This window comes from Macaca nemestrina, chromosome 4 (assembly GCF_043159975.1).
Source record: "Macaca nemestrina isolate mMacNem1 chromosome 4, mMacNem.hap1, whole genome shotgun sequence".
In the NCBI taxonomy this organism is placed as follows: domain Eukaryota; kingdom Metazoa; phylum Chordata; class Mammalia; order Primates; family Cercopithecidae; genus Macaca; species Macaca nemestrina.
The window spans coordinates 71,899,600-71,922,568 of NC_092128.1; the positions used below are offsets into that span (position 1 = coordinate 71,899,600).

General features: G+C 36.2%; 1 protein-coding gene across 7 annotated transcripts in view; it reads left to right on the forward strand.

Moving 5' to 3' along the window:
- Window positions 1-22,969, forward strand: part of LOC105475489 (ankyrin repeat and IBR domain containing 1) — a 155,617-nt gene that overhangs the window by 93,178 nt on the left and 39,470 nt on the right. For all 7 annotated transcript variants that reach the window (XM_011730766.3, XM_011730770.3, XM_011730768.3 and 4 more), the window contains 3 exons: window positions 13,386-13,594; window positions 15,312-15,400; window positions 21,900-22,044. In XM_011730766.3, the coding sequence (XP_011729068.1) occupies window positions 13,386-13,594; window positions 15,312-15,400; window positions 21,900-22,044 (443 nt within the window). The remainder of the gene's footprint in view (window positions 1-13,385; window positions 13,595-15,311; window positions 15,401-21,899; window positions 22,045-22,969) is intronic.

The window sequence follows — 22,969 nt, forward strand, 5'->3', positions numbered from 1 at the left end:
TCATACACTTAGAATGAAATATTGTAATCTATTTGCTTCTTTTATATTATCCTTGAAGCTCCTTGAAATGGCAGCTTTTAATTTTTTTTTTTGTTTCCATAATACCTAATATATATTAATCACTCAGAAAATAGTTTTGGAATGAATAGATAATATGCCAAAAATGTTATTTTTATATTTTTTGAAAATCATTGTTTTTGTTATAAAATTATGTTTTTATTGCCATGTTTATAAACTTCAAAGTAAATTCTATAGAAAAAATTTTAGACCTGAGTAAAAAAATTAAATTTAGAAATTCTGAATAGTTTTTAAAAACAAAATATTTTCGTTTCAGCCCATAATAATGCTTAATAGTCATAATGTAAAAAACTTGTACAGAAACACAAAATACCTATGTTAGGGTTCATAGCACCAGAAGGTATACTCTGTCCTTTGCTTGAGATTTTTAAAATGCAAGGTATGCATTTAAATATAATGCAGAGCTGGCAGAAAAGTAGAAGCTGTACATCAGCGGGGAGCCACCGCATCATAGTTACTGGTTAGGGTAGGCTGCTGCTGAAACAAAAATGTAGGATTAAATACAGTAAAAGTTTCTTAATCATGTAATAGTCCAAAGCATTTTCATTTAGATTAGGTAGGATGTAGACTCTGGTCAGGGACTCTGACTGACTGGAACGTTGTCATCTTAAACAATATCACTTCAATTTTTTTTTTTTTTTTTTTTTTTTTTTTGAGACAGTCTAACTCTGTCAACCCAGTCTGGAGTGCAGTGGTGCGATCTTGGCTTACTGCAACCTCCGCCTCCTGGGTTCAAGCGATTCTCTTGCCTCAGCCTCCCGAGTAGCTGGGACTACAGGTGCACACCACAATGCCTGGCTAATTTTTATATTTTTAGTAGAGATGGGGTTTCACTAGATGGGGTTTGGCCAGGCTGGTCTGGAACTCCTGACCTCAAGTGATCTGCCCGCCTCAGCCTCCCAAAGTGTTGGGATTACAGGCATGAGCTACTGTGCCTGGCCAACAACATCACTTCTGAGGTTGTCCTGGGGGTTATCGAGGCCTACTAGTTACAGCCAGCTAGTCAGAAAGAGAAAAGAGCATGAAGGAACAATTGTGGGAAGTTTTATGAGCCACTCCTGGAAGTGACATATGTCACTCCTGCACATGTTTCATTCACTGAGCAGAATTCGGTCATGTGGCCACACCTCACTGTCACGTGACCATACCTAACTGCAAACAAAAAAAATGTTTCTACACTATAGCATTTTTGTGTACAGATAGCCATCTTTGCCAAAGGTCTCTACATTCAGCCAAATCATATACTGTGTCGTAACTCTTAAGCTATAGTATCATATAGAATCTAACTTTACCTGTAATTTCACCAAAATTAAAAGAAACATTTTATCCCTATTTTTTAACACATTGTATCATTAAATATTATGAAATGATCAACTCCATTTTTACTCTATTGATATTTCTCTAAATTAATTGTTTTACAATAAGATGAAACCCAACTAAATTTTCGTACTTGGCATTGATAACTTACTAAAGCATTGTTCTATATTTCATTCCTCTATTAGGGCATAAAATAGAGGCTAATTTAGGTTTTCAAGTGAGCATCTCTTCTCTGTTGTTTAGGTAGTATCAGTGACATTTGATAAGCAAATAAGATTTACCAAGGTAAGTGATGCTTGTGAGTTAGACAGTGCATATTAACTATAGTTTACTGTAATTGCTCTTAAAGCCAGGACAGGCTGTGTTTTAGAGCTATTAAACTGAACCATTAGGAAGATTTATAGATTGTATCCTTGGTAACATTCATTCATTTTTATACAGGAAAATAGTTTTGAGTATTATACTATCTTGTCAAATATAATCCCAAGGTAATGAAGTTGATGTAGATTAAGCCGACGACATAAATATTTAGCAGTATTTATTAAATGGAGTTGCATTTTAAGAAGGAGTATATTAGGAATACAAAGGTCATTCTCTGAGTATTTCCCCAGTAATAAAAGTAACTTATGTAATTGAATATTACCTAATGAGAAAATGAATATAATTTACAAAATACGTGATGGAGGCTAATTTGCTTGTGCTTAGAATAAATTTATATTGAAGCTTTATTTTTAACTCCTTTGGAGGTTCATCATCTTCCAAGCAATTAAACATTTGTGTTCCCATATCCTCTCTTCTCATTCTGTTATTTTCCTGGGAAATGTTACCTTTTCCCAAGACTTTTTGGAAGTAATACATTTCTCCACCCTGGACGAGGCCTCTCTTCTGAGCTCCATATTTCATACTGTATATAATTGCTTATGTGAAAGCCCCTCCAATCTATCTCAAAGCTACCTTAAACTCATCGTGTTTAAAACTAAGATCATGTTCTTGCAACTGAACCTGGTTCTCTAGTGTTCCCTAACTCCATAGATGGCAGCATCAGCCAACCAACTGGGTATTCTAGGCAGAAACCTGGAACACCAATTTTGACATTTCTTCTCCCATCCTGTCATCACTTAATTGTCAGTTTCACCTCCCCAATTTTAAACTTCGCCCTTTTTCTTCATTTCCACTGCCATCATCTCTCAACTACATTACAGAAAAAAGAAAGTCAAAATAATCTTATCAAATCTAATCATGACAGCCTATTCTTCCTATCTCTAGTCCTGAGTTTTCATTGACTGCCTATCACTCCTAAACTGAAAATGGAAGTGGTTATTTTTTTTAAATCCGGCATGACTGAGCCCCTGCCCTGTTTCTCTAGCCTTATCTCTTACAGTGCTTCTTCTCTAGTCCCATGCTCTAGCTACATTGACCTTTTTAATTTCACAAGGGTGTTACCCTCCCTCCTGCCACAGGCCTTTGAACATGCTGTATTCTATCTTTCTAGAATGTCTTTCCCTCCCCCTTTCATCTGGTTAACTCCCGCTCATCTTTAGATGTTTACTCCATGCCATTTCCCTAGGGATGCCCTCTCTGACCTCCCTGACTCTGGTTTTCTACCTCTCTTTCTGGTGTTTCTGACAGTGGTGATTTTTTGGTGGTGTTTATGTGTTTATTTTACTCATGTCTTTCTCCTTACTAGACTGTTAAGTTCCATGGAGACAGGAAAGGAATTATGTCTGGTTTTTCTATCATTGTATCCCCACTACCTGACATAGTGGATGGGACATAAAAGGTATTCAAGAAATATTTGCTAAGGAGTCTGATATGATAGAATCAAACAAATTTTGTTGAAAAGTATTTGTGGTAGGAAAGACTAAAATGTAGCATATTTAATGTCTCTCTGTATTAGTTATATTAGTTGTTTTTACTTTTATTAAAAAGTAACATAATGGAAATTTTTAAAAAATAGTAATACTATCCTAAGAAAGTTATTTTTACTTTGTATGCCTCACATTTTTTATATGTGACACATTTTAACACAGTAACCAATATTATTCTTATTAAAAGTCTTCACATAACATCCTAAACATTTTTCAACAGTTATTATAATGACCACTTTTAATGACTGTATATAAGAAAATTGTTTGGATGTGCTAAGCTAAAGCAAATTTGGGAGATGGCACTCATTCTTGCATTTATTTGTGATTACTTTATTCCAAGGATAAATTTTTAAGAGGTAATAGTCCTTAATGCTGTTATTATTGAATTCCTTATGTGTTGTAATGCATTACAGAGACTTAAAACAGTTAGAATCAAAGTGGGTATAATTATCCTGTATTTTGCTCAGTTAAATAAGTAACATCTGGAATTTGAACTCAGGACTTCCTGGTTCCAAAGGATAATCTTTGTACTATGCCCCATTGCTAACATTTTGAATGGCAGCAATGAGAAAATCTGAGGAACTATATGGGGCATGTGTTCCAGATGTAGTATACTATCAGACAGATTCTAGAAAATTATCTTACAAAGAATTGTTTCCTGATTTAGGTATGAAGAAATATTTTTTGAAAATAATTTTGAAATAGTAAAATAAGAGAAGAACAAAGTAAAATAAATAAAAATGAACTTTTCTGTAGTTGTTATTTTCAAAACAAAAATGGCTCTCATGATTTTTATATGACTCTAAAAGTAATAAATATATCACCTATGTGAATGAAAATCCAGTAGGGCACAGAGAAAACGTTTATAACACTAGTATGCTTAATCTACATATATTTTATAATATGCTTTTTAAAATAAATGCATGATATAAAGCTTTTCATATATGACTACATAATCTCATTATATAAACATACCATACTCTATTGCTATTTGCACCATTTTTTTCTTTTTGCTATTGTAAACAGTGCTGTGATTAGCATCCTTCAAATATGCCCTTGTGTGCCTATCCATTAATTTACTTAGGATGAATTTTTAGCAATAAAATTACAGGTTCAAACAATAAGCTCTTAATTAAAACTGTACATTTCTCATTTAAAGTCCAGTGTATTTTCATGGTTCCTGTACATTTGTGTTTCTTTTGTGATTTGTCATTCATATCTTTTTTACTTTTTTTTCCTGTTGAGGCCAAAAATTTATATGTTGTATTTTCTTTATCATTCATTTTTAAATATTTCAAAATTTCCCTTTCTGCATTGCCCCATCAGTTATTTAGAATATTATAGTCTAAAATATTTGAGATTTTTCTGGATGTCTTATTGTTTTCACTTCAGTTTTACTGGTTAAGACTTTCAATCTTTTGGCCGGGCACGGTGACTCACGCCTGTAATCCCAGCACTTGGGGAGGCCGAGGGGGGCGGGTCACGAGGTCAGGAGATCGAGACCATCCTGGCTAACACAGTGAAACCCTGTCTCTACTAAAAAATACAAAAAAAAAAAAAAAATAGCCAGGTGTGGTGGCGGGTGCCTGTAGTCCCAGCTACTCAGGAGGCAGAGGCAAGAGAAAGGCGTGAACCCAGGAGGCGGAGTTTGCAGTGAGCGGAGATGGCGCCACTGCACTCCAGCCTCGGCGACAGAGCGAGACTCTGTCTCAAAAAAAAAAAAAAGATTTCAGTCTTTTGACATTTGTTGAGACTGGTTTAAGCATGTCGTCTGTCTTGATGACTCTATACCATGTGCATTTGACAAGGATGTAATTGTGAAGTTGTTCATCATAGTGTTATATAAATGTTAATTAAGGTCAGTGGTGTTCTCTAAATTCTCATTGTTTTTACTAACAAAAATTAAAGTTCCATCAGTTGAGAGGGGGATGTTAAAATTTCTATTTATGAATGTGGATTTGCATATAGCTCCTCCTTAATGGTATCAGTTTGCTTAATCTATTTTGAAACTCTGATATTAGGCTCATATACATTTATAATTATGTCTTTCTGACTCTTCTCACCATGAAATGTCCCTTATCTTTTTTTACTATTTTTTCTTTATCTTATATTAATATAGCACATCAACTTTTTTATGCTATTTGCATGTCTTATAAATAGCATATGGTTGAGTTATTTCTTTATCCATCCTAATAGACTGTTTAGTCCATTTACATTTAATGTTATATTGCTGTGGTTGGATTTAGGTCTTCCATTTCACTGTTTGTTTTCTGTTTGTCTCTTATTTTTTGTTCTCTGTTTCTTCTCTGCTGTCTTTTAAATTAGTTGAATAATCTTGGCATTTGATTGTAATTATCTGTTGGATTTTTAGCTAATTCTTCTTTGCATTTTATTCTTTAACATGCTGCTTTCTGGGCTGTTGTATACATTCTTATCATTTTATAGTCTATTTAGAATTAGTGTAGTACCACTTCCCATAAAATGTAAGAATCTTTTTTTTTTTTTTTTTTTTGAGACGGAATTTCGCTTTGTTGCCCAGGCTGGAGTAATGGAGCGATCTCAGCTCACTGCAACCTCCGCCTCCCGGAATTCAGGCAATTCTCCTGCCTCAGCCTTCCTGAGTAGCTGGGATTACAGGCATGCGCCACCATGCCGGCTAATTTTGTATTTTTAGTAGAGATGGGGTTTCTCCATCTTGGTCAGGCTGGTCTCGAACTTTAGACCTCAGACGATCCGCCCGCCTTGGCCTCCCAAAGTGCTGGGATTACAGGCATGAGCCACTGCGCCCTGCCCAAAATGTAAGAATCTTGCAACTATATATGGGTACATTGACCCATCCCTTACGCTATTATTATTATAGTACATAATCACAAATATCACAATGTAGTGTTATAATTTTTGCTTTAAACAGCCATATGTGTTTTAAATAAACTAATCTGTTTTTTTTCTCTGTTCTTCAGATTGGATCATTTCTGTCTCCAAGTTCACCAAATTTTCCCTCTGATCTCTTTTTTATCTCCTCTAAACTGCTGTTAAGCCAACACAGTAAAAATTTTTTTTAGAGTTGTTTTTCAGTTCTAGAATTTACACTTGGTTCTTTTTTATGGCTTTCATTTATTTACTTAGTTTTCCTGGCCTTTTGTACTTTACAAACTATTTTTCTTTATGTTCTTGATCATAAAGTTATTTAAATCCATGGTGATTACTAATTCCAACATATGGATTACCTCAAGGTTGGTTTCCACTGTTGCATTTTCTGACATTTTCCAGTTTTTCCACATGTCTAGTAATTTGGAATTGTATCTTAGACATTTAGAGTATATCGCTGTAGGCATTATATATGTAGGCTTCAGTTTGAGATTTGGAGAGTCTATATCCAGAATCTGTGCTTCCTGTGCCTCTCTCCTTTCTAGGATATCCTCCCTCATGTCCGAAGTGTTCTCTTCACCCTGAATCTAATCTCAGGTTCTTAAGCTAGTAAAATTTCAAATTTCTGTCCTCATGCCAAATGTTGTCTGCCCACAGAGAAAAACTTGTAGAAATAGAAACTCATATAGTGCTTTTTCATTTTGTCAGACATTAATTCCCCTCCAATTTCTGCCTGCTTTTGGTTGCTCTCTAGTGTCCTCAGATAGTTGTAGTTTATATTTTGTCCACTATTTATAGCTATTACCTGTAGGAGACTTGGTCTGATAGTAGCTACTTTAACATTACCAGAAGTAGAACTCTGTCTATTGTATTCAGAGTATCCCTTATAGTTTTCTTAAGACTACCAGGAAGGCTATCCTATCGTTTGTGAATAATGATAATTGTGCCTGCAGCTTTCCCTTATCTTTTATCTGGTGTAATTACATTGGCTAACACTCCTATGTAACATTGTAAGTGATGCTTATTATTTTCTTGGCTTAAGTGGAAATTCATTCAGTCACCAGTTTGTCCTTTACTGTGTACTAAGCAGTAAACTTGGAGAATTCCAAATGGAGAAGTTGTCTAGAGCTCAGAATCATTAAAGCAGGAAATAGATTCTTGTAATGCATCAGTGAATAGATAATTGAAATTCTGAGAATGGCTTTTGTTTTAAATTAAGAATTAGGCTATTGGTTTGAAAGAGATTCTGCTTATCATGTTAAAATAGTATCTTTTTCTTACTATTTAAGAGCTCTCTTTTTAAAAATTCAGGAGTAATTTTTCAGATTGTCTTACTTTTTCCAGATCTTTTTTAAAAATGATAATACTGATTTTCTTCTTTGATACATTGGTATCATAAATTTCTTTCCTAATGTTCAGTTGTTCTTATATTCCAGGAATAAGGCATACTTGGGCTTGGGGTATATGTTATACATATTTAGTTTCCTATTGATAATATTTTATGTAGATTTTGACATTATAATACAGTAAATGCTTTCTTAGCCCACATCAACTTAACTTTCAGGATTCCCTTTGTCAAATAGACTGAATGCTTCTGTGTAGGGGGCTCCTTTTCAGAATTGCCATGCACCTGGCTTGAATTGCATGCCAGTAACAAACTTAATTATCTCAGTTATATACCTTGTTGTAGTAATTACATGATATAATGGAATGATACTGATAAAACATGAGTAAATATTTATTTGTTGAAATCTAAGTTGGAGGCTTTGGAAAGCCTTGATAAAGGCAAGTTCATTTTAAAATTTCTCTAAATTATGCGTTAGTAAAATAACTGAAAAAAAGGGGAGAGGTCATAAAAATCTAGGCCTTTACATTCATATTTCTATCTGAATGTGTTTTAAATCTTAATCTAAGAAAATAACAATAAGAAATGGACAATCTTTTGTGGGTATAGTTTAGGCAAGAAATAGGAAATAGAAGGAGAGTGATAAGTCAAAGAAAGGGGCTTGGCCCTCCATAAAAAAGATTATAGGTGTAGTGGCTCACGTCTGTAATTTTAGCACTTGGGGAGCAAAGGCGGGAAAATCACCTGAGCTCAGGAGTTCAAGACATACTTGGGCAACACAGTGTGAGACCTTGTCTCTACAAAAGTTAAAAAAAAAAAAAAAAAAAAAGGCCGGGCGCGGTGACTCAAGACTGTAATCCCAGCAGTTTGGGAGGCCAAGACGGGCGGATCACGAGGTCAGGAGATCGAGACCATCCTGGCTAACACGGTGAAACCCTGTCTCTACTAAAAAAATACAAAAAACTAGCCGTGCGAGGTAGCGGGCGCCTGTAGTCCCAGCTACTTGGGAGGCTGAGGCAGGAGAATGGCGTAAACCCAGGAGGCGGAACTTGCAGTGAGCTGAGATCCGGCCACTGCACTCCAGCCTGGGTGACAGAGCAAGACTCCGTCTCAAAAAAAAAAAAAAAAAAAAAAAAAATCTGGGCTTGGTGGCACATGCCTGTAAGTCTCAGCTACTCAGGAGTCTGAGGTAGGAGGATCACTTGAACCCAGGAAGCCAAGGCTGCAGTGAGCCATGATTGCACCCCTGCACTCTAGGCTGGGTGACAGAGCTAGACCTTGCCTCAAACAAAATAAAAATAAAAAAATTAGTAAGTTAATATATATGTTTTATTAAATGTTTGAGTTATGTGTATATAATTGTTTTTAATAATTCTACATTTTATAATTCTGCATTTTACATGTCCAGTTATCTGTGCTGATAATGTCAAGATTTGTTTTATAAATAAGGTTTGGTTTTGGCATTTCAGGTTTTTATAATAGCTTTTTAAAAATATCTGTGTGACTTGGCCAGGCGTGGTGGCTCACGCCTATAATCCCAGCACTTGGGAGGCCAAGGCGGGCGGATCACCTGAGGTCAGGAGTTCAAGACCAGCCTGGCCAACATGGTGAAACCCCATCCTACTAAAAGTACAAAACTTGGCTGGGCGTGGTGGTGGGTGCTTATATAATCCCAGCTACTTGGGAGGCTGAGGCAGGAGAATTGCTTGAACCTGGGAGGCAGAGGTTGCAGTGAGCTGAGATCGCACCACTGCACTCAAGCCTGGGCGACAGAGTGAGACTCCATCTCAAAAAAAAGAAAATATATGTGTGTGTGTGTATACATATATATATATATATATATGAATATTTCCTTTTTCTTTATGCTTGTGCAAGGACACAAGAATTAATTTCTACTTGAATTTTTTTTTTTTTCAAACTGAGTCTTGCTCTGTCGCCCAGGCTAGAGTGCAGTGGCACGATCTTGGCTCCTGCAAGCTCCACCTCCTGGGTTCACGCCATTCTCCTGCCTCAGCCTCCCGAGTAGCTGGGACTGCAGGTGCCCACCACCACACTTGGCTAATTTTTTTTGTATTTTTAGTAGCAATGGGGTTTCACCATGTTAGCCAGGATGGTCTTGATCTGACCTCGTGATCCGCCCACCTCGGCCTCGCAAAGTGCTGGGATTACAGGCGTGAGCCACTGTGACCTGCCAAAAATTTTTTAAAATTTGCTTATGAAACCATGTGAACCCTATACTTTTTAAATAAATAATTACTGTATTTTTCAGTTTCTCCCAATGTTATTAGTCTGCTTAGAATTACTACCTTTTCTTGAGTTCTTCAGCTGTAATCATTTACAACTTCTTGGAATGTTATCTTCTTCAGTTAGATTTTAATAATAGGGGCATGTGGTTTTATATTAATTTGTTCATTCAACAGATTTCTATTGAATATACACTTTGAACTAGGCTCTAGGCTGAATAATGGAGAAAAAATCGATTGTAATATAGGTACAAGCTCTGCCCTTAAATAAGTTTACAGTTTGAAAGACATTGCATTTTGTCACAGTTCTTTTAATTTTCTCTCTACATATAGCTGTATCTTATTTTCAGTTTTAATGTGTATATGCTGAGTTTTCCCGATTGCCTTAGTTTTTATTTTTAGTTCTTAGATATTTGTCTTTTTTTTCCTGCAGTTTATAGGTTGTCTATCATTTTTTCTATCAATAGTTTCTAACGTATGATTTCTACTTTGCCTTTATCACCTTCTTCCACTTTTCTTGGGTTTGATTGCTTGTAGGGTTTTTTTGTTTGTTTTTTTAATGATGAGGGCTCAATTACATGTATTATCTTAATCAGAAAATTCTAGTTTTTTTGGTAAGTGTTTTCTTTACTTTTCCTCTGAAGTGTTTCTTCTCCCTTGGCCTTAAAGAACATTAATTTGTGTCTCAAATGGGACCATTCTCTTTATTTGGCCACTGAATTTTTTGTTTTAATGATGGCTTTTTTTGTCCCAGGAAATCTTTTGTGCTAATCCTGATTCTCTGTAATGCAGCTGTCTCTCTGCAACTGTTTCTCTGAACTCTGAGCCCAACCGTGGGTCTAAATAAGAAGCCTCCACCTACCTGTTCAGCTCTTCCTCGGTTTCCTCAGGGTCACAGAGATCAGGTGTGCTCATTCGGTCCCAGTGAAAGGAATTAGCCTTACCAGAAAAGGGAACACACTATAAACTGTAATTCAGTCAGTATGGCACTTGTTCAACTCTAGACAAATAGACCATTGAAACAGAATAGTAAATCCAATTTACAGTATTTGGGAATATAATTTATGTAAAGATGACATTATAGATCAGTGGGGAAAGGATATATAATTCATTAAATGGCCCTAATATGACTGGCCATTGGAATACCAAGAAAAAAAAAGGATGGGGGGTATAAAGTCAGTTCATCAATTTGTCTAGGAGACTTACATGTAAATCTAAGGACAGAGGAAAACTTCTGAGTTGCTAAGACAAGAAAACAAGCTAAAGAAGAGATAGACATATTAAAATATATTGGATCTTTAAATTTTTGTTGTAAGTATACCATAAACAAAGTCAAGAAACATAATTTTGATTTGGAAACAATATTAGCTAATGTTTATTGTATATAAAAACCTTCTTTAAATTGACAAGAAATTGGTAAATACCCCAGTGCCAAAATGGCAAAAAGATATGGATAGGTAATTCACAGAAGAGCACATCCAGATGGCCAACAAACACATCAAAAGATATTTTAATATATCCGTTGTCAAGAAAATGCAAATTAAAATAACAGTGAACTGTCAGTTTATAAATGTTTAAAAGAACTGTTAACACCCATTGCTGTAGAAGAAACTGGTAAGGTTCCTCATTGCTGACAGAAGTAAAAACTGTTATAACCTCCTTGGCATGGTGGCTCATGCCCGTAATCCCAGCACTTTGTGAGGCCGAGGTGGGCGGATCACTTGAGGTCAGGAGTTTGAGACCAGCCTGGGCAACACAGTGAAACCCTGTCTCTACTAAAAATATATGTAAAACTTAGCCTGGAGTGGTGGCACTTGCCTGTAGTCCCAGCTACTTGAGAGGCTAAGGCACGAGAATCTCTTGAACCCGGGAGGCAGAGGCTGCAGTGAGCCAAGATTGTGCTGTTGCACTCCAGCCAGGGTCACAGAGCAAGACTCTGTCTCAAAAAAAAAAAAAAAAAAAATTGTTATAACCTTTTTGGAAAGCCATCTAGCATTTTCTTTTAAAAACACGATGGGCCTTAGACTCATTAGTCTCATTCCAGGGAATTTATACCAATGAAATACCAATATAAACATGAATATATACTTTTAACTGCACTGATGTAGATTGCAGCCTCATTGTTGTGGCAAAAAAATAACTGTAAACAAAGTAGGGGGATATTTGACTAAATTATGATACACAAATTGTTTCACACAGTGAGACACAGTGGATTAATATGTAGTCATTAAAAAGAAGGAAATAATGTTAAACTAGTTTACTTGGAGAGATTTTCAGGTTGATTAAATGGGAAAAGGAGATAAAGTTTATATGATATTCTATTTATGTAAAATAATCACCAGAAAATCTCTGTATATAGAGATAGTCCCTGACTTAAGATGGTTTGACTTATGATTTTTTGATTTATAATAGTGCTAACTCAATATACATTCAGTAGAAACCATACTACTCTTGAGATGCTGGGCCACTGTAGTGAGCTGTAGCTTCTAGTCAACCACACATTTTCAACTTATATTTTCAGTTTACAGTGGGTTTATCAGGACTTAACCCCATCGTGTCAAGGAGCATCTGTATTTATATATGTACTTGTTTATTTTCCTTAGCTGGAAATACACCCCTGTTTTCATTACATGTCAAAGTCATATTTATCCTGTTAAACTGCCAAATCCATTGGCTTAATATGGTTAAAAAAAAAATGTAGAAAATTTCCAGTTATTTGTGTTTAAGCTATAAAATTTTGTGGAATGTGCCTACAGTGAATAATTTACCCTTTAGTCTTCTCAGAAATAGTGTGTGATCACGGGACGAACACAGGCTTTGGAATCACAGAAATTGGTTTCAAATCTCTTTGTGAGCTTGGACAAGTTATGTAACTTCCTTCAGTCTTGATTTCTTCACCTAAATAATAATTGAAAAGTTTGCTGGGAGGAATAAATGAAATTATGTAAAACACCTAGCAAAGTAATCAAATGTATTAGTTTGTTGTTTTTAAAGGGTTAGGTTTTTATGGCTCTAGACATTATAATATGTTTTACTTGGCAATTTTTAAAATGTTCACAGTAGGAAGATAATATTTTTTAGTTAAGCCAGGTTCAAGATCACTTAATATAGAATTTATACCTAATTCACTAAAACTTTTTTTATAACTCTGATGTCTTTAGAAGTTTCTTCTGCTTTCATGCTGTTTATTAAATGGTTTTTAGGACCTGCTATTGGCATTTTGATATATCTATAGTGAACTATGTAATCATTTTATAACCTGATGCCAGTGAGGACAGTTAAAAAATTATATAATCACATATATATATTTGGAAGAGTAAAGAAGCTAAATTAAACCTATGCCAGCAAAAATGTAGTGAATTCCAAGAGTGATATGTGAGTGACCTGTTTTGATTGTTAGTAGAAAGTACTGGAAATTTTGACCATACTGCTAGATCTTGACATAGTTGTAAGCCATGATCAATTATGAAAGCTTAAATTTTGTGTAAAAATGCTAATAACATGAACATACCTAGACATTCATTTGCAGTTACTACGTTTATATAAATACTTTTTTCTTTAGATGACCAAAATTTGTAATTCATTCCGATTTTTTGTTATTATATAGCTTTTAAAACATTACCATATTTTCTTTTTTGAGAGCTATCCATTCCATTTTTCTTTAAGACTGGGACAGGGAGAAATTACTTGAAGCTTGGATGTCCAACCCGGAGAACTGCTGCCAACGATCAGGTGTTCAAATGCCAACTCCACCACCAAGTGGGTATAATGCCTGGGACACGCTCCCATCTCCAAGAACTCCAAGGACTACACGCTCTTCTGTCACCTCCCCAGATGAAATCAGCTTATCTCCTGGGGACTTAGACACTAGTTTGGTATGGTTTGGTATTCACTGTACTTCTCATAGCTTTGTTTTTAGTCTTTTAATATTCAAATGATTTAATATTGTTCCGTGGAGTGTCTGGTTGTGTTCTTATAATTGAATCCTGTCCCTTTCTTGAAAGGTTCAGTTATTTCCATGCTTCAGTAAATATTTGTTATTACAGACTATTTTTGTGATCTCTGAATTATAGATTGAAAAAAAAAAAAAAAAAAAGGTTTTCTTTCCTCATTTCCAAACAGAGAACTTAAAACAGTTTAAGGAAACCATCTATTTTATTTTCCCTTAAAACTTCAATTGCTTGAAGATTTAAATACAGGCCAGGCCTGGTGGCTCATGCCTGTAATCCTAGCACTTTGGAAGGCCGAGGTGGGTGGATTGCCTGAGCTCAGGAGTTCGAGACCAGCCCGGGCAACATAGCAAGACCACATCTCAAAATACGCACACACATGTATACAATATATTGAAATATAAAAAGTTAAGTTTGTGATAGACACTGTAAACCAAAAATACAAAAACATTTTTTATAATTTCTTGAAAGCTAATTTTTAAGCATTTACAATATATTGATAGTTATGTATTTGTTTCAGTAAAGCTTCTGTAGTTTGTTATCTAGATGCATTTCCAAAATAAGTGTTTCATTATTTTACAAAACAGTACTGCCATTGTCAGCATTTTTAATTGGCATATCATTGGTGTGCTGTTATAGGAGATTTTAATATTTCTTGAATGACTCAGCCACTCGAAATATGTGATAAATATGAAAGTGCTTCTCATTTTATCTGTGCCTTTTTGAAAAACAGAATCCTGTAATTTGCGTATGTAACATGATAAATTTTGCTTCTAGAGAGCTATTGTTTAGAAGGTATTAGGTAGGTGAAAAAGTGATTGCAGCTTTGGCTGTTAAAATGGCATAGTTGTAATACATAGGTGGAGTTTTGTTGTTTTTTGGGGTTTTTTTGAGATGAAGTTTTACTCTTATTGCCCAGGCTGGGGTGTAATGGCACGATCTCGGCTCCCTGCAACCTCTGCCTCTCGGGTTCAAGTGATTCTCCTGCCTCAGCCTCCTGAGTAGCTGGGATTACAGGCACGTGCCACCACACCCAGCTAATTTTTGTATTTTTAATAGAGACAGGGTTTCACCATGTTGGTCAGGCTGTCCCGACCTCAAGTGATCTGCCCAGCTCTGCCTCCCAAAGTGCTGGGATTACAGGTGTGAGTCACCATGCCCGGCCTAATACTTAGTTTTATAACAGGGTTCTCTCCCTGGAAAGTCTGGATATCTTGAGTTGCTGCATTAAAAATACAAAGTTACTCTGTTTTTATAGATTTTGAAGGGTAAGTGTAATGTGAAGGGCATGATACTGAAGTGGTTTTTTGCAACATGCAACTTGATGTTGACCCGAATGATTTATTTCTTGTACTTCCTTTTCCAAATGCACAGTTGCTGATTAATACATAAATTTGGAATTTAAGGGTTTGATTTCTGCATTAAAACATTTAAATCCCACTGTTGTTTATAGTGAGGTAGTCATAGTATTTGTTACTGAAGGGCACACTAACTGTCCTTAAAACTTTGAAAAAGGTAACTTCCAAAAACTTTTATTTACTGTACTAGTATTTTTGCCTTTTAAAAAAGTGAACAAAATGAATGTATTGTTCTCTTTCAAAAGTATAGTTCTGTTTAAATCATTGTTCTTCTTCATCTCCAGTGTGACATTTGTATGTGCAGTATCTCTGTATTTGAAGACCCCGTGGATATGCCCTGTGGACATGACTTTTGTAGAGGATGTTGGGAGTCGTGAGTATATGAGCACCTTAGCATTTCTTACTGCATGATAGCACTCTGATTTGTTAATAAAATTGTTTACTTTCAGTATTTAATTATACAAATTGTTTATATTGACTTCTGAGTTACACAGAAATGAATTTAGACTTTACTAGGAAGGAAAAATATTTTTGTTTTTATTTTTACATCTTCCCCAGCTATTTTAATTAATGCTGTTTAGCTTAATGTAAGGTACCTTTAGAAACAAAGCAGTTATACAAATAATTTTTCTTAGTATTTTAATTTATATTACATCTAATGTAAATTTCAGGCAAGAATCAGTTTGTCTTATATCCCAGGAATCTTAAGCATTTGTTTTTGTGCTGTCTCAATTTTTTGTGACAATCAAATTGCCTTGAAAATCTGTAAGAATATGGATGTTTAAGATTCCTTTTTAGTGAATGCAAAGTTAAATGTTTCAGCTAGACATAGTTGGGTATATTTTACCAGTAGAAAATTTGTTTTGCTTCTTGTGTTTATCTCTGTTTACGCTTCCCATTACCTTTCAAGATTTGTACTTTTTCACCATCCATTGACTTGGCTCTCATGTTGCACTTTTCGAGAGAAGTTTCTAAACAAAGATTGCTATAATGAGCACTGTAATATCATGTTATCTCTGGAGACAAAGTGTTGTTCGATGACCTAAGTGAGGTATATCGTTGGTATTTAAAAAAATCTTAGAAATCAGAAGTTTTTAACTTTTTTTGTGTGTGTGTGGAATATTAGTTAGCAAATATAGGGAACTAGGGAGTACTATGTGGGTGAGAGACAAGAACCTGAGCAGATTTTCTGAGTTCTTCTTTTTAAACAGCTTTGTTGAGGTACAGCTGACATACATAAAGCCACACATTTAAAATAAATAATTTGATAAGCTTTGATATTTCTATACAACCTTGAAACCATCACTACAACCCCTAGAATCTATCATTCCCAATTCCTCATTTCCCCTTGAATCCCTGCTACTTTTCTCTTTCTGCCTTCCTTTTATCACCCCCATTTGTAGGCAACCACTGAGCTGTCATTCTGATTTTTTTTTTTTCTTTTCTGAGACAGGGTCTCACTCTGTCACCCAGGCTGAAGTGCAGTGGCATGATCTCGGCTCACTGCAGCATCTTCCTTCCCATGTTCAAATGATTCTCACGCCTCTGCCTTCCCAGGGAGCTGGGACTATAGGTGCCTACCACCACACCCTGCTAATATTTGTATTTTTAGTAGAGATGGGGTTTTGCCATGTTGGTCAAGTTGGTCTCGAACTCCTGACCTCAAGTGATCCACTCACCTCAGTCCCCCAACGTGTCTGGTTTGATTTTGAGTACATTTCTTTATCTGTTTTCCAAATTGGAGTCAGAGGTAAGATTTCATTTGGAGGGAAAAACTACTGCTTTTTGAGTCAGAATATCTGGTTGTTCCATTTAAGACATAGACTAGATTCTACTCAGAGTCTACTTAAATAGGATCAGATCAGTACACCTGTTACAGGTAAACTAATTGACAAAGGTCAGAGCTCACCATCCAAAGCTATCCTTAACCCAGTTGTGGAGGCAGAAAATACTTCCCAGGTAAAATTTTATTTATCTTAGTTGTTAACTGTACTGAATTAGGAAGTATTACCTGAGCTCTACCAAGTTAGCTATTGGTCTTGGTATGTATATGAAAATTGAGTCCCCCAGGGATTTTCTTGAATTTTTTTTTTTTTTTTTTTTTTTTTTTTTTTGAGCTTCATTGACCTTCCTCACCTGATTTGTATCACAGAAACTATCTCCCAAACTCATCACAAACTAGCCATAAGAAATGTATGGTAAGATTTAAATTTCAAAGATCTAATTATTGATTTCATTAGTACCTTCTAGCCTACCTAGGATTCGCCTTTCCATCCCTTCCAAGTTTGTCAAATCAAGCACCAATAAAAGAAGGTCCATGTTGGGTGATTCATATGTTGATGAAATCATTTTTAAATTATCACAGCTTTTTTAAATAGGCATATAGGAAAAGAAACTCCTATCTAAAACCAAGGAAGCGTTTTTATAGGTCCTCAGATAGTTTGAAAGTCCCTCAATCTATCTTACTCTTCCCAACCTTTTTATGAGTACAGCTAGATGCTTTAGTGCAGGCTTGTCCAACTGTGGCCCACAGGCTGCATGTGGCCCAGGACAGCTTTGAATGTGGCCCAACACAAATTCATAAACTTCCTTAAAACATTATGAGGTTTTTTTGTGTTTTTTGTTGGTTTGTTTGTTTGTTTTGCTGTTTGTTTTGCTGTTTTTGTTTTAAGCTCATCAGCTGTCATTATTGTTAGTATATTTTTTGTGTAGCCCAAGACAGTTCTTCTTCCAGTATGGCCCAGAAAAGCCAAAACATTGGACACCCCTGCTTTAAAGTATTGATGCCAAGGGCTGAAATAAAAGGGAATAGCCAGGCATAGTGGTGCGTGTCTGTAGTCCTAGCTACTTGGGCAGCTGAGGCAGAAGGATCACTTGAGCCCAGGAGTTCAAGACTACAGTGAGCTGTGACCACACGACTGCACTCCAGCCTGGGTAACAGAAGAAGATCCTATCAATTGATTGATCGATCAATCAACAGATTAGATAGAAATTATTATTTTCTAGCCAGAACAGAATTTCTTTGCTAATATTGAGAATATAAGAGCTCAGGTTCTAGATACAATAGGCCACTGGGTTGTGAATTCCAACTCTGCTATTTATTAGTTATTGATTTAGGTAAGTGGTAGCCTGCCTGTTCCTCAGTTTCCTAATCTATAAAGTGGTGATGATAGTATGTACTTCATAGGATTATCGTCAGTTTTTTAAATTTCTTAATATATGTATAGTGCTTAAAACAGGATCTTGCATGTAGTAATCGCTCAATAAGTATTATTATCATATTCCTAAGCATTGTAATAAGCAGAGAGAGCCTACCTATGATATCATCTGTGAATCTTACCTGCAAGATAAAAATATAGGTAAAGTTTGCCCCACATTTATCTCTTTTACTGACACTTATCAACTCCATGTTCTGCTTATACATTTTTATTGAATTGTGTCTTGATGAGAAATAATAACATGGCCAACAGAACTGATCCTGTCTTTAATGAGGTCTTCTCAGTTCTGTAATTTAATTCCCCAGAGATGATGAAATCTTCTCTGATATATTTAAAATATGTAAAATTCAAAACATCATCATGTAGTAACTATGTCTAAGCAAACTGTGAACTTTGACAAGAGACTATCCAACTTCCCAGGGAATCTATTCATAGCTAAAAAGAAGAGAATCTTGTTATGTGAAAAAAGAACTCTACAGTTAACAGTTCTCCACTTTTAGTCTTAAGACTTCTTTTTTTTTTGTTTTGAAATGGAGTCTCGCTCTGTCACCCAGGCAGGAGTGCAGTGGCACCATCTCAGCTCACTGCAACCTCTGCCTCCCGGGTTCAAGTGGGTCTCCTGCCTCAGCCTCCTGAGTAGCTGGGATTACAGACGCTTGGCACCACGCCCAGCTAATTTTTGTATTTTTAGAAGAGACAGGGTTTCACCATGTTGGTCAGGGTGGTCTCGAACCCCTGACCTTGTGATCTGCCTACCTTGGCCTCCCAAAGTGCTGGGATTACAGGCGTGAGCCACCGTGTCAGGCCACAATATACCTTATATATCACTCCTTAGCACAGGATTGAAAACACTACTTGTGAAAAAATGGATAAGGATCTACCAGAGGTAGGAAGAATGCCAAGGGAAAAAAAAAAAATCCTGGAAGCCAAAGAGAATTTGAAAGAAGGAAATGTTCGCAGTGTCTCATGCTCTAGAGAAATCAAGGAAGATAAAAACTGTGAATTCTTTAATAAATTAGGCTAATGGGTAGTCATTGTGGCCCGGTGAAGAGGTGATAGCAGCCAGATGCTGCGGATTGAGAAGTGAATGACATGGGCTTCAGGAAGGAATAACAGATCATCATAAACTATTTTGTCAAGAAACTTTGATGTGAAAGAAAAAGAAAATGAAACACAAGAGAGTCATGTGGTCAGTAAGGGTTTTTAAAATGGGAAAAACTTGAGCATGTTTATTGTGCCCAAGGTAAGAGACATTAGAAAGTAAAAGACAGGGCCGGGCGTGGTGGCTCAAGCCTGTAATCCCAGCACTTTGGGAGGCCGAGACGGGCGGATCACGAGGTCAGGAGATCGAGACCATCCTGGCTAACATGGTGAAACCCCGTCTCTACTAAAAAATACAAAAAACTAGCCGGGCAAGGTGGCGGGCACCTGTAGTCCCAGCTACTCGGGAGGCTGAGACAGGAGAATGGCGTGAACCCGGGAGGCGGAGCTTGCAGTGAGCTGAGATCTGGCCACTGCACTCCAGCCTGGGCTACAGAGTGAGACTCCGTTTCAAAAAAAAAAAAAAGAAAGTAAAAGACAGAAAGGATAGGTTATTGGATAGTGCAAGTCCCAGAGCTGGCCAGAGGATTTGAGGATTAGCCTGGGAGTAAAAGAGAAAGCTCTCTCACAGAAGTGGGATGAAAAGGAAAGAACGCTAAAGATACTGCTAGGTTTGAGGTGTGGTAGAGAGCACTTGGAGTGAGAGAACTGCCTGTTGGGGACTCTCTTTTCTATGAATTGCCCAGACGAGGATATGAAAGAGAAGATGGAGCAAAGGGAATGGGCCTGCCAAGGTCTCAATAAGGTTTTTGTTGTTGTTGTTGTTGTTGTTGTTGTTAAGTGCAGTGGAATTAAGAGAATGAGAGAACTAAAGAAAAAAGATACTGTATAGTTAGTGAAATAAAATGTTGATGGTGAGGACTAAGCAGTTGTGATTTAATTTCCTGGTTTTCCATTTATTTTCTCTAGATTTAAGTGTTAAATTCAATATGCAATAATCTGTACTTCAAAAGTTTGTTTCTTGCTTTTCTAAGGGCAGTATTAAATGATAATAACAATAATAATCCCTTTGGGAGGCCGAGGCGGGCAGATCACCTAAGGTTGGGAGTTCAAGACCACCCTGACCAACATGGAGAAACCCCGTCTCTACTAAAAATACAAAATTAGCTGGGTGTGGTGGCACATGCCTACAATCCCAGCTGCTTGGGAGGCTGAGGCAGGAGAATTGCTTGAATCCAGGAGGCGGAGGTTGTGGTGAGCCGGAGATTGCACCACTGCACTCCAGCCTGGGCAACAAGAGTGAAACTCCGTCTAAAAAAAAACAAAACAAATAATAATCCTTACTAAAATTTATGAATTCTTACTCTATGTCATGCACCATGTAGATTTTTCACATATATAATCTGTATAACAACCCTGGGAAGTTCACATTATTATCTCCACTTTATGTATGGTGAAACAGAGGCTTAGAGCAGTTAAATAAATTGCTTAAGATCATATGCCTTGTTGGTGACAGACCTGGAATTTTCTAACTCAAAACACTGCTTTTAGCTGGACATGGTAGTACATGCGTGTAATCCCAGCTACTCACTCAGGAGGCTGAGGTGTGAGGATCACTTAAGCCCAGGAGTTTGAGACCAACCTGGGCAAAGAGAGAGACCCCACCTTTAAAAAAAAAGAAAGAAAGAAAGTAAAGGAAAGAGAAAAAGAACCCTGCTTTTAATCTAACCTTGGGCTGGATTCCTGCTTCTTTGTTTACAGGGCATTTTTTTCCTCACTACTCAAGTATACCTAAGTAGGACATAAAACTTATTTTAATATTCGTCTAAATGAAATATAAAGAGAAAACTTATAAACCTATTCTTAAAAATCTATGCTATATTTTAATGCCACCCCAAAATATTCTTGAATTACCTATGGCTCATTTCTATACCATTGCCTCCTTTTCTTTAAAGCTATAGCATATTGAGAATTGAATATGACCTTTCTGAGCCACTCATTTCTGAATTTTTAATTTTAAATAAAAGTATTTTTTCAGATTGTTTCAGATTTTTAGAGGGAATAAAGCAAAATAGAAACATAAAACATACGAGTGTATGTTTATGTGTATGTGTATATATTGATATATAAAATGAATGGCTTAACAGATAATATGCATTACAGTTGCTGTTTCACACTTGTTGGTATTATTTTAATTATACTCTGACAAAAAATTCAGCATAAAGAAAAATTGGCCAGGCACAGTGGTTCATGCGTATAATCCCAGAGCTTTAGGAGGCTAAGGCAGGAGAATCGCTTGAGACCAGGGGTTCGAGACCAGTCTGGACAACATAGCAAGACCCATCGCTACCAAAAATTTAAAAATTAGCCCAGCATAGCAGCATGCACCTGGAGGCCTAGTTACTCAGAAGACTGAGGTGGGAGGATTGCTTCAGCCCAAGAGTATGAGGGTACAGTGATCTGTGATCATGCCACTGCATTCCAACCTGGGTTGATGGAATGAGACCCTGTCTCTAAAAAAAAAAAAAAAAAAGGAAGAAAAAGGAAAATTCTTAGAATGTACGTGCAGTGTAATATCCTTGCTCCTTTGCTGTCCATTGATCATTTTAATAGGTTTTTGAATCTGAAAATTCAAGAAGGTGAAGCTCACAACATTTTTTGCCCTGCATATGATTGCTTCCAACTTGTGCCTGTGGATATCATAGAAAGTGTAGTTTCAAAGGAGATGGACAAACGATACCTTCAGTTTGATATTAAGGTAAGGTATGCTACCAATTATCTGTCCAATTTCTGTAATTTTGATTTTATTAAACCTTTATAACATTATTTTTTCTTTTTGTTTTATTTTTGAAAACAAAATAATGGGTCTTTTGTTAGAAATACTTTATCAGAAAAGTTGCATAAAGGAATGGTGACAAAGTTTGAAGCTAAAGCATTATTTCATAATAATAAAAGGAAAGGGGAAAGGCTAAAGTACTAGTAATTTACAAAATTTAAAATAAAACTATTTATCAGAACTTTTTATTAATTTGCCTGTTGCACTTTAGTAACTGATTGATCATAATGTTCAAATTAGATTTTACCTACTTTAAGTTTTTTAAAAGACATTATCTTTCATGCTCCTAAAATATTTGGAAATAAAGATTCTCAACTTGGAAGTTTATTATTTTTATTCCAAGTAATAGGTTTATTTAATGAATTATAATGTTTATTTCATCTTTTTTTGTCTTTTTTTTTTCAGAAGTTATATAAGTGTAGGTTACTTATAAGTGAGTTACTTTCTTTTGTGTGTGTGAGAAGTTATAAGTGAGTTACTTTCTTTTGTGTGTGTGAGATTTAAAAGTTACATTTTAACTGCTTTATGCAGATTTTACTGAGTCTAATATGTGAACTTTTAAAAGACAAGTCCTACTTTTTTTTTTCTTGGAGACAGAGTCTCACTCTGTCTCCCAGGCTGGAGTGCAGTGGTGTGGTCTCAGCTCACTGCAACCTCTGCCTCCAAGGTTCAAGCGATTCTCATGCCTCAGCCTTGCGAGTAGCTGGGATTACAGATGCCTACCACTATTCCCGGGTAATTTTTGTATTTTTGGTAGAGATGGGGTTTCTCCATGTTGGCCAAGCTGTTCTCCAACTCCCGACCTTAGGTGATCTGCCTGCCTCGGCCTCCCAAAGTGCTGGGATTA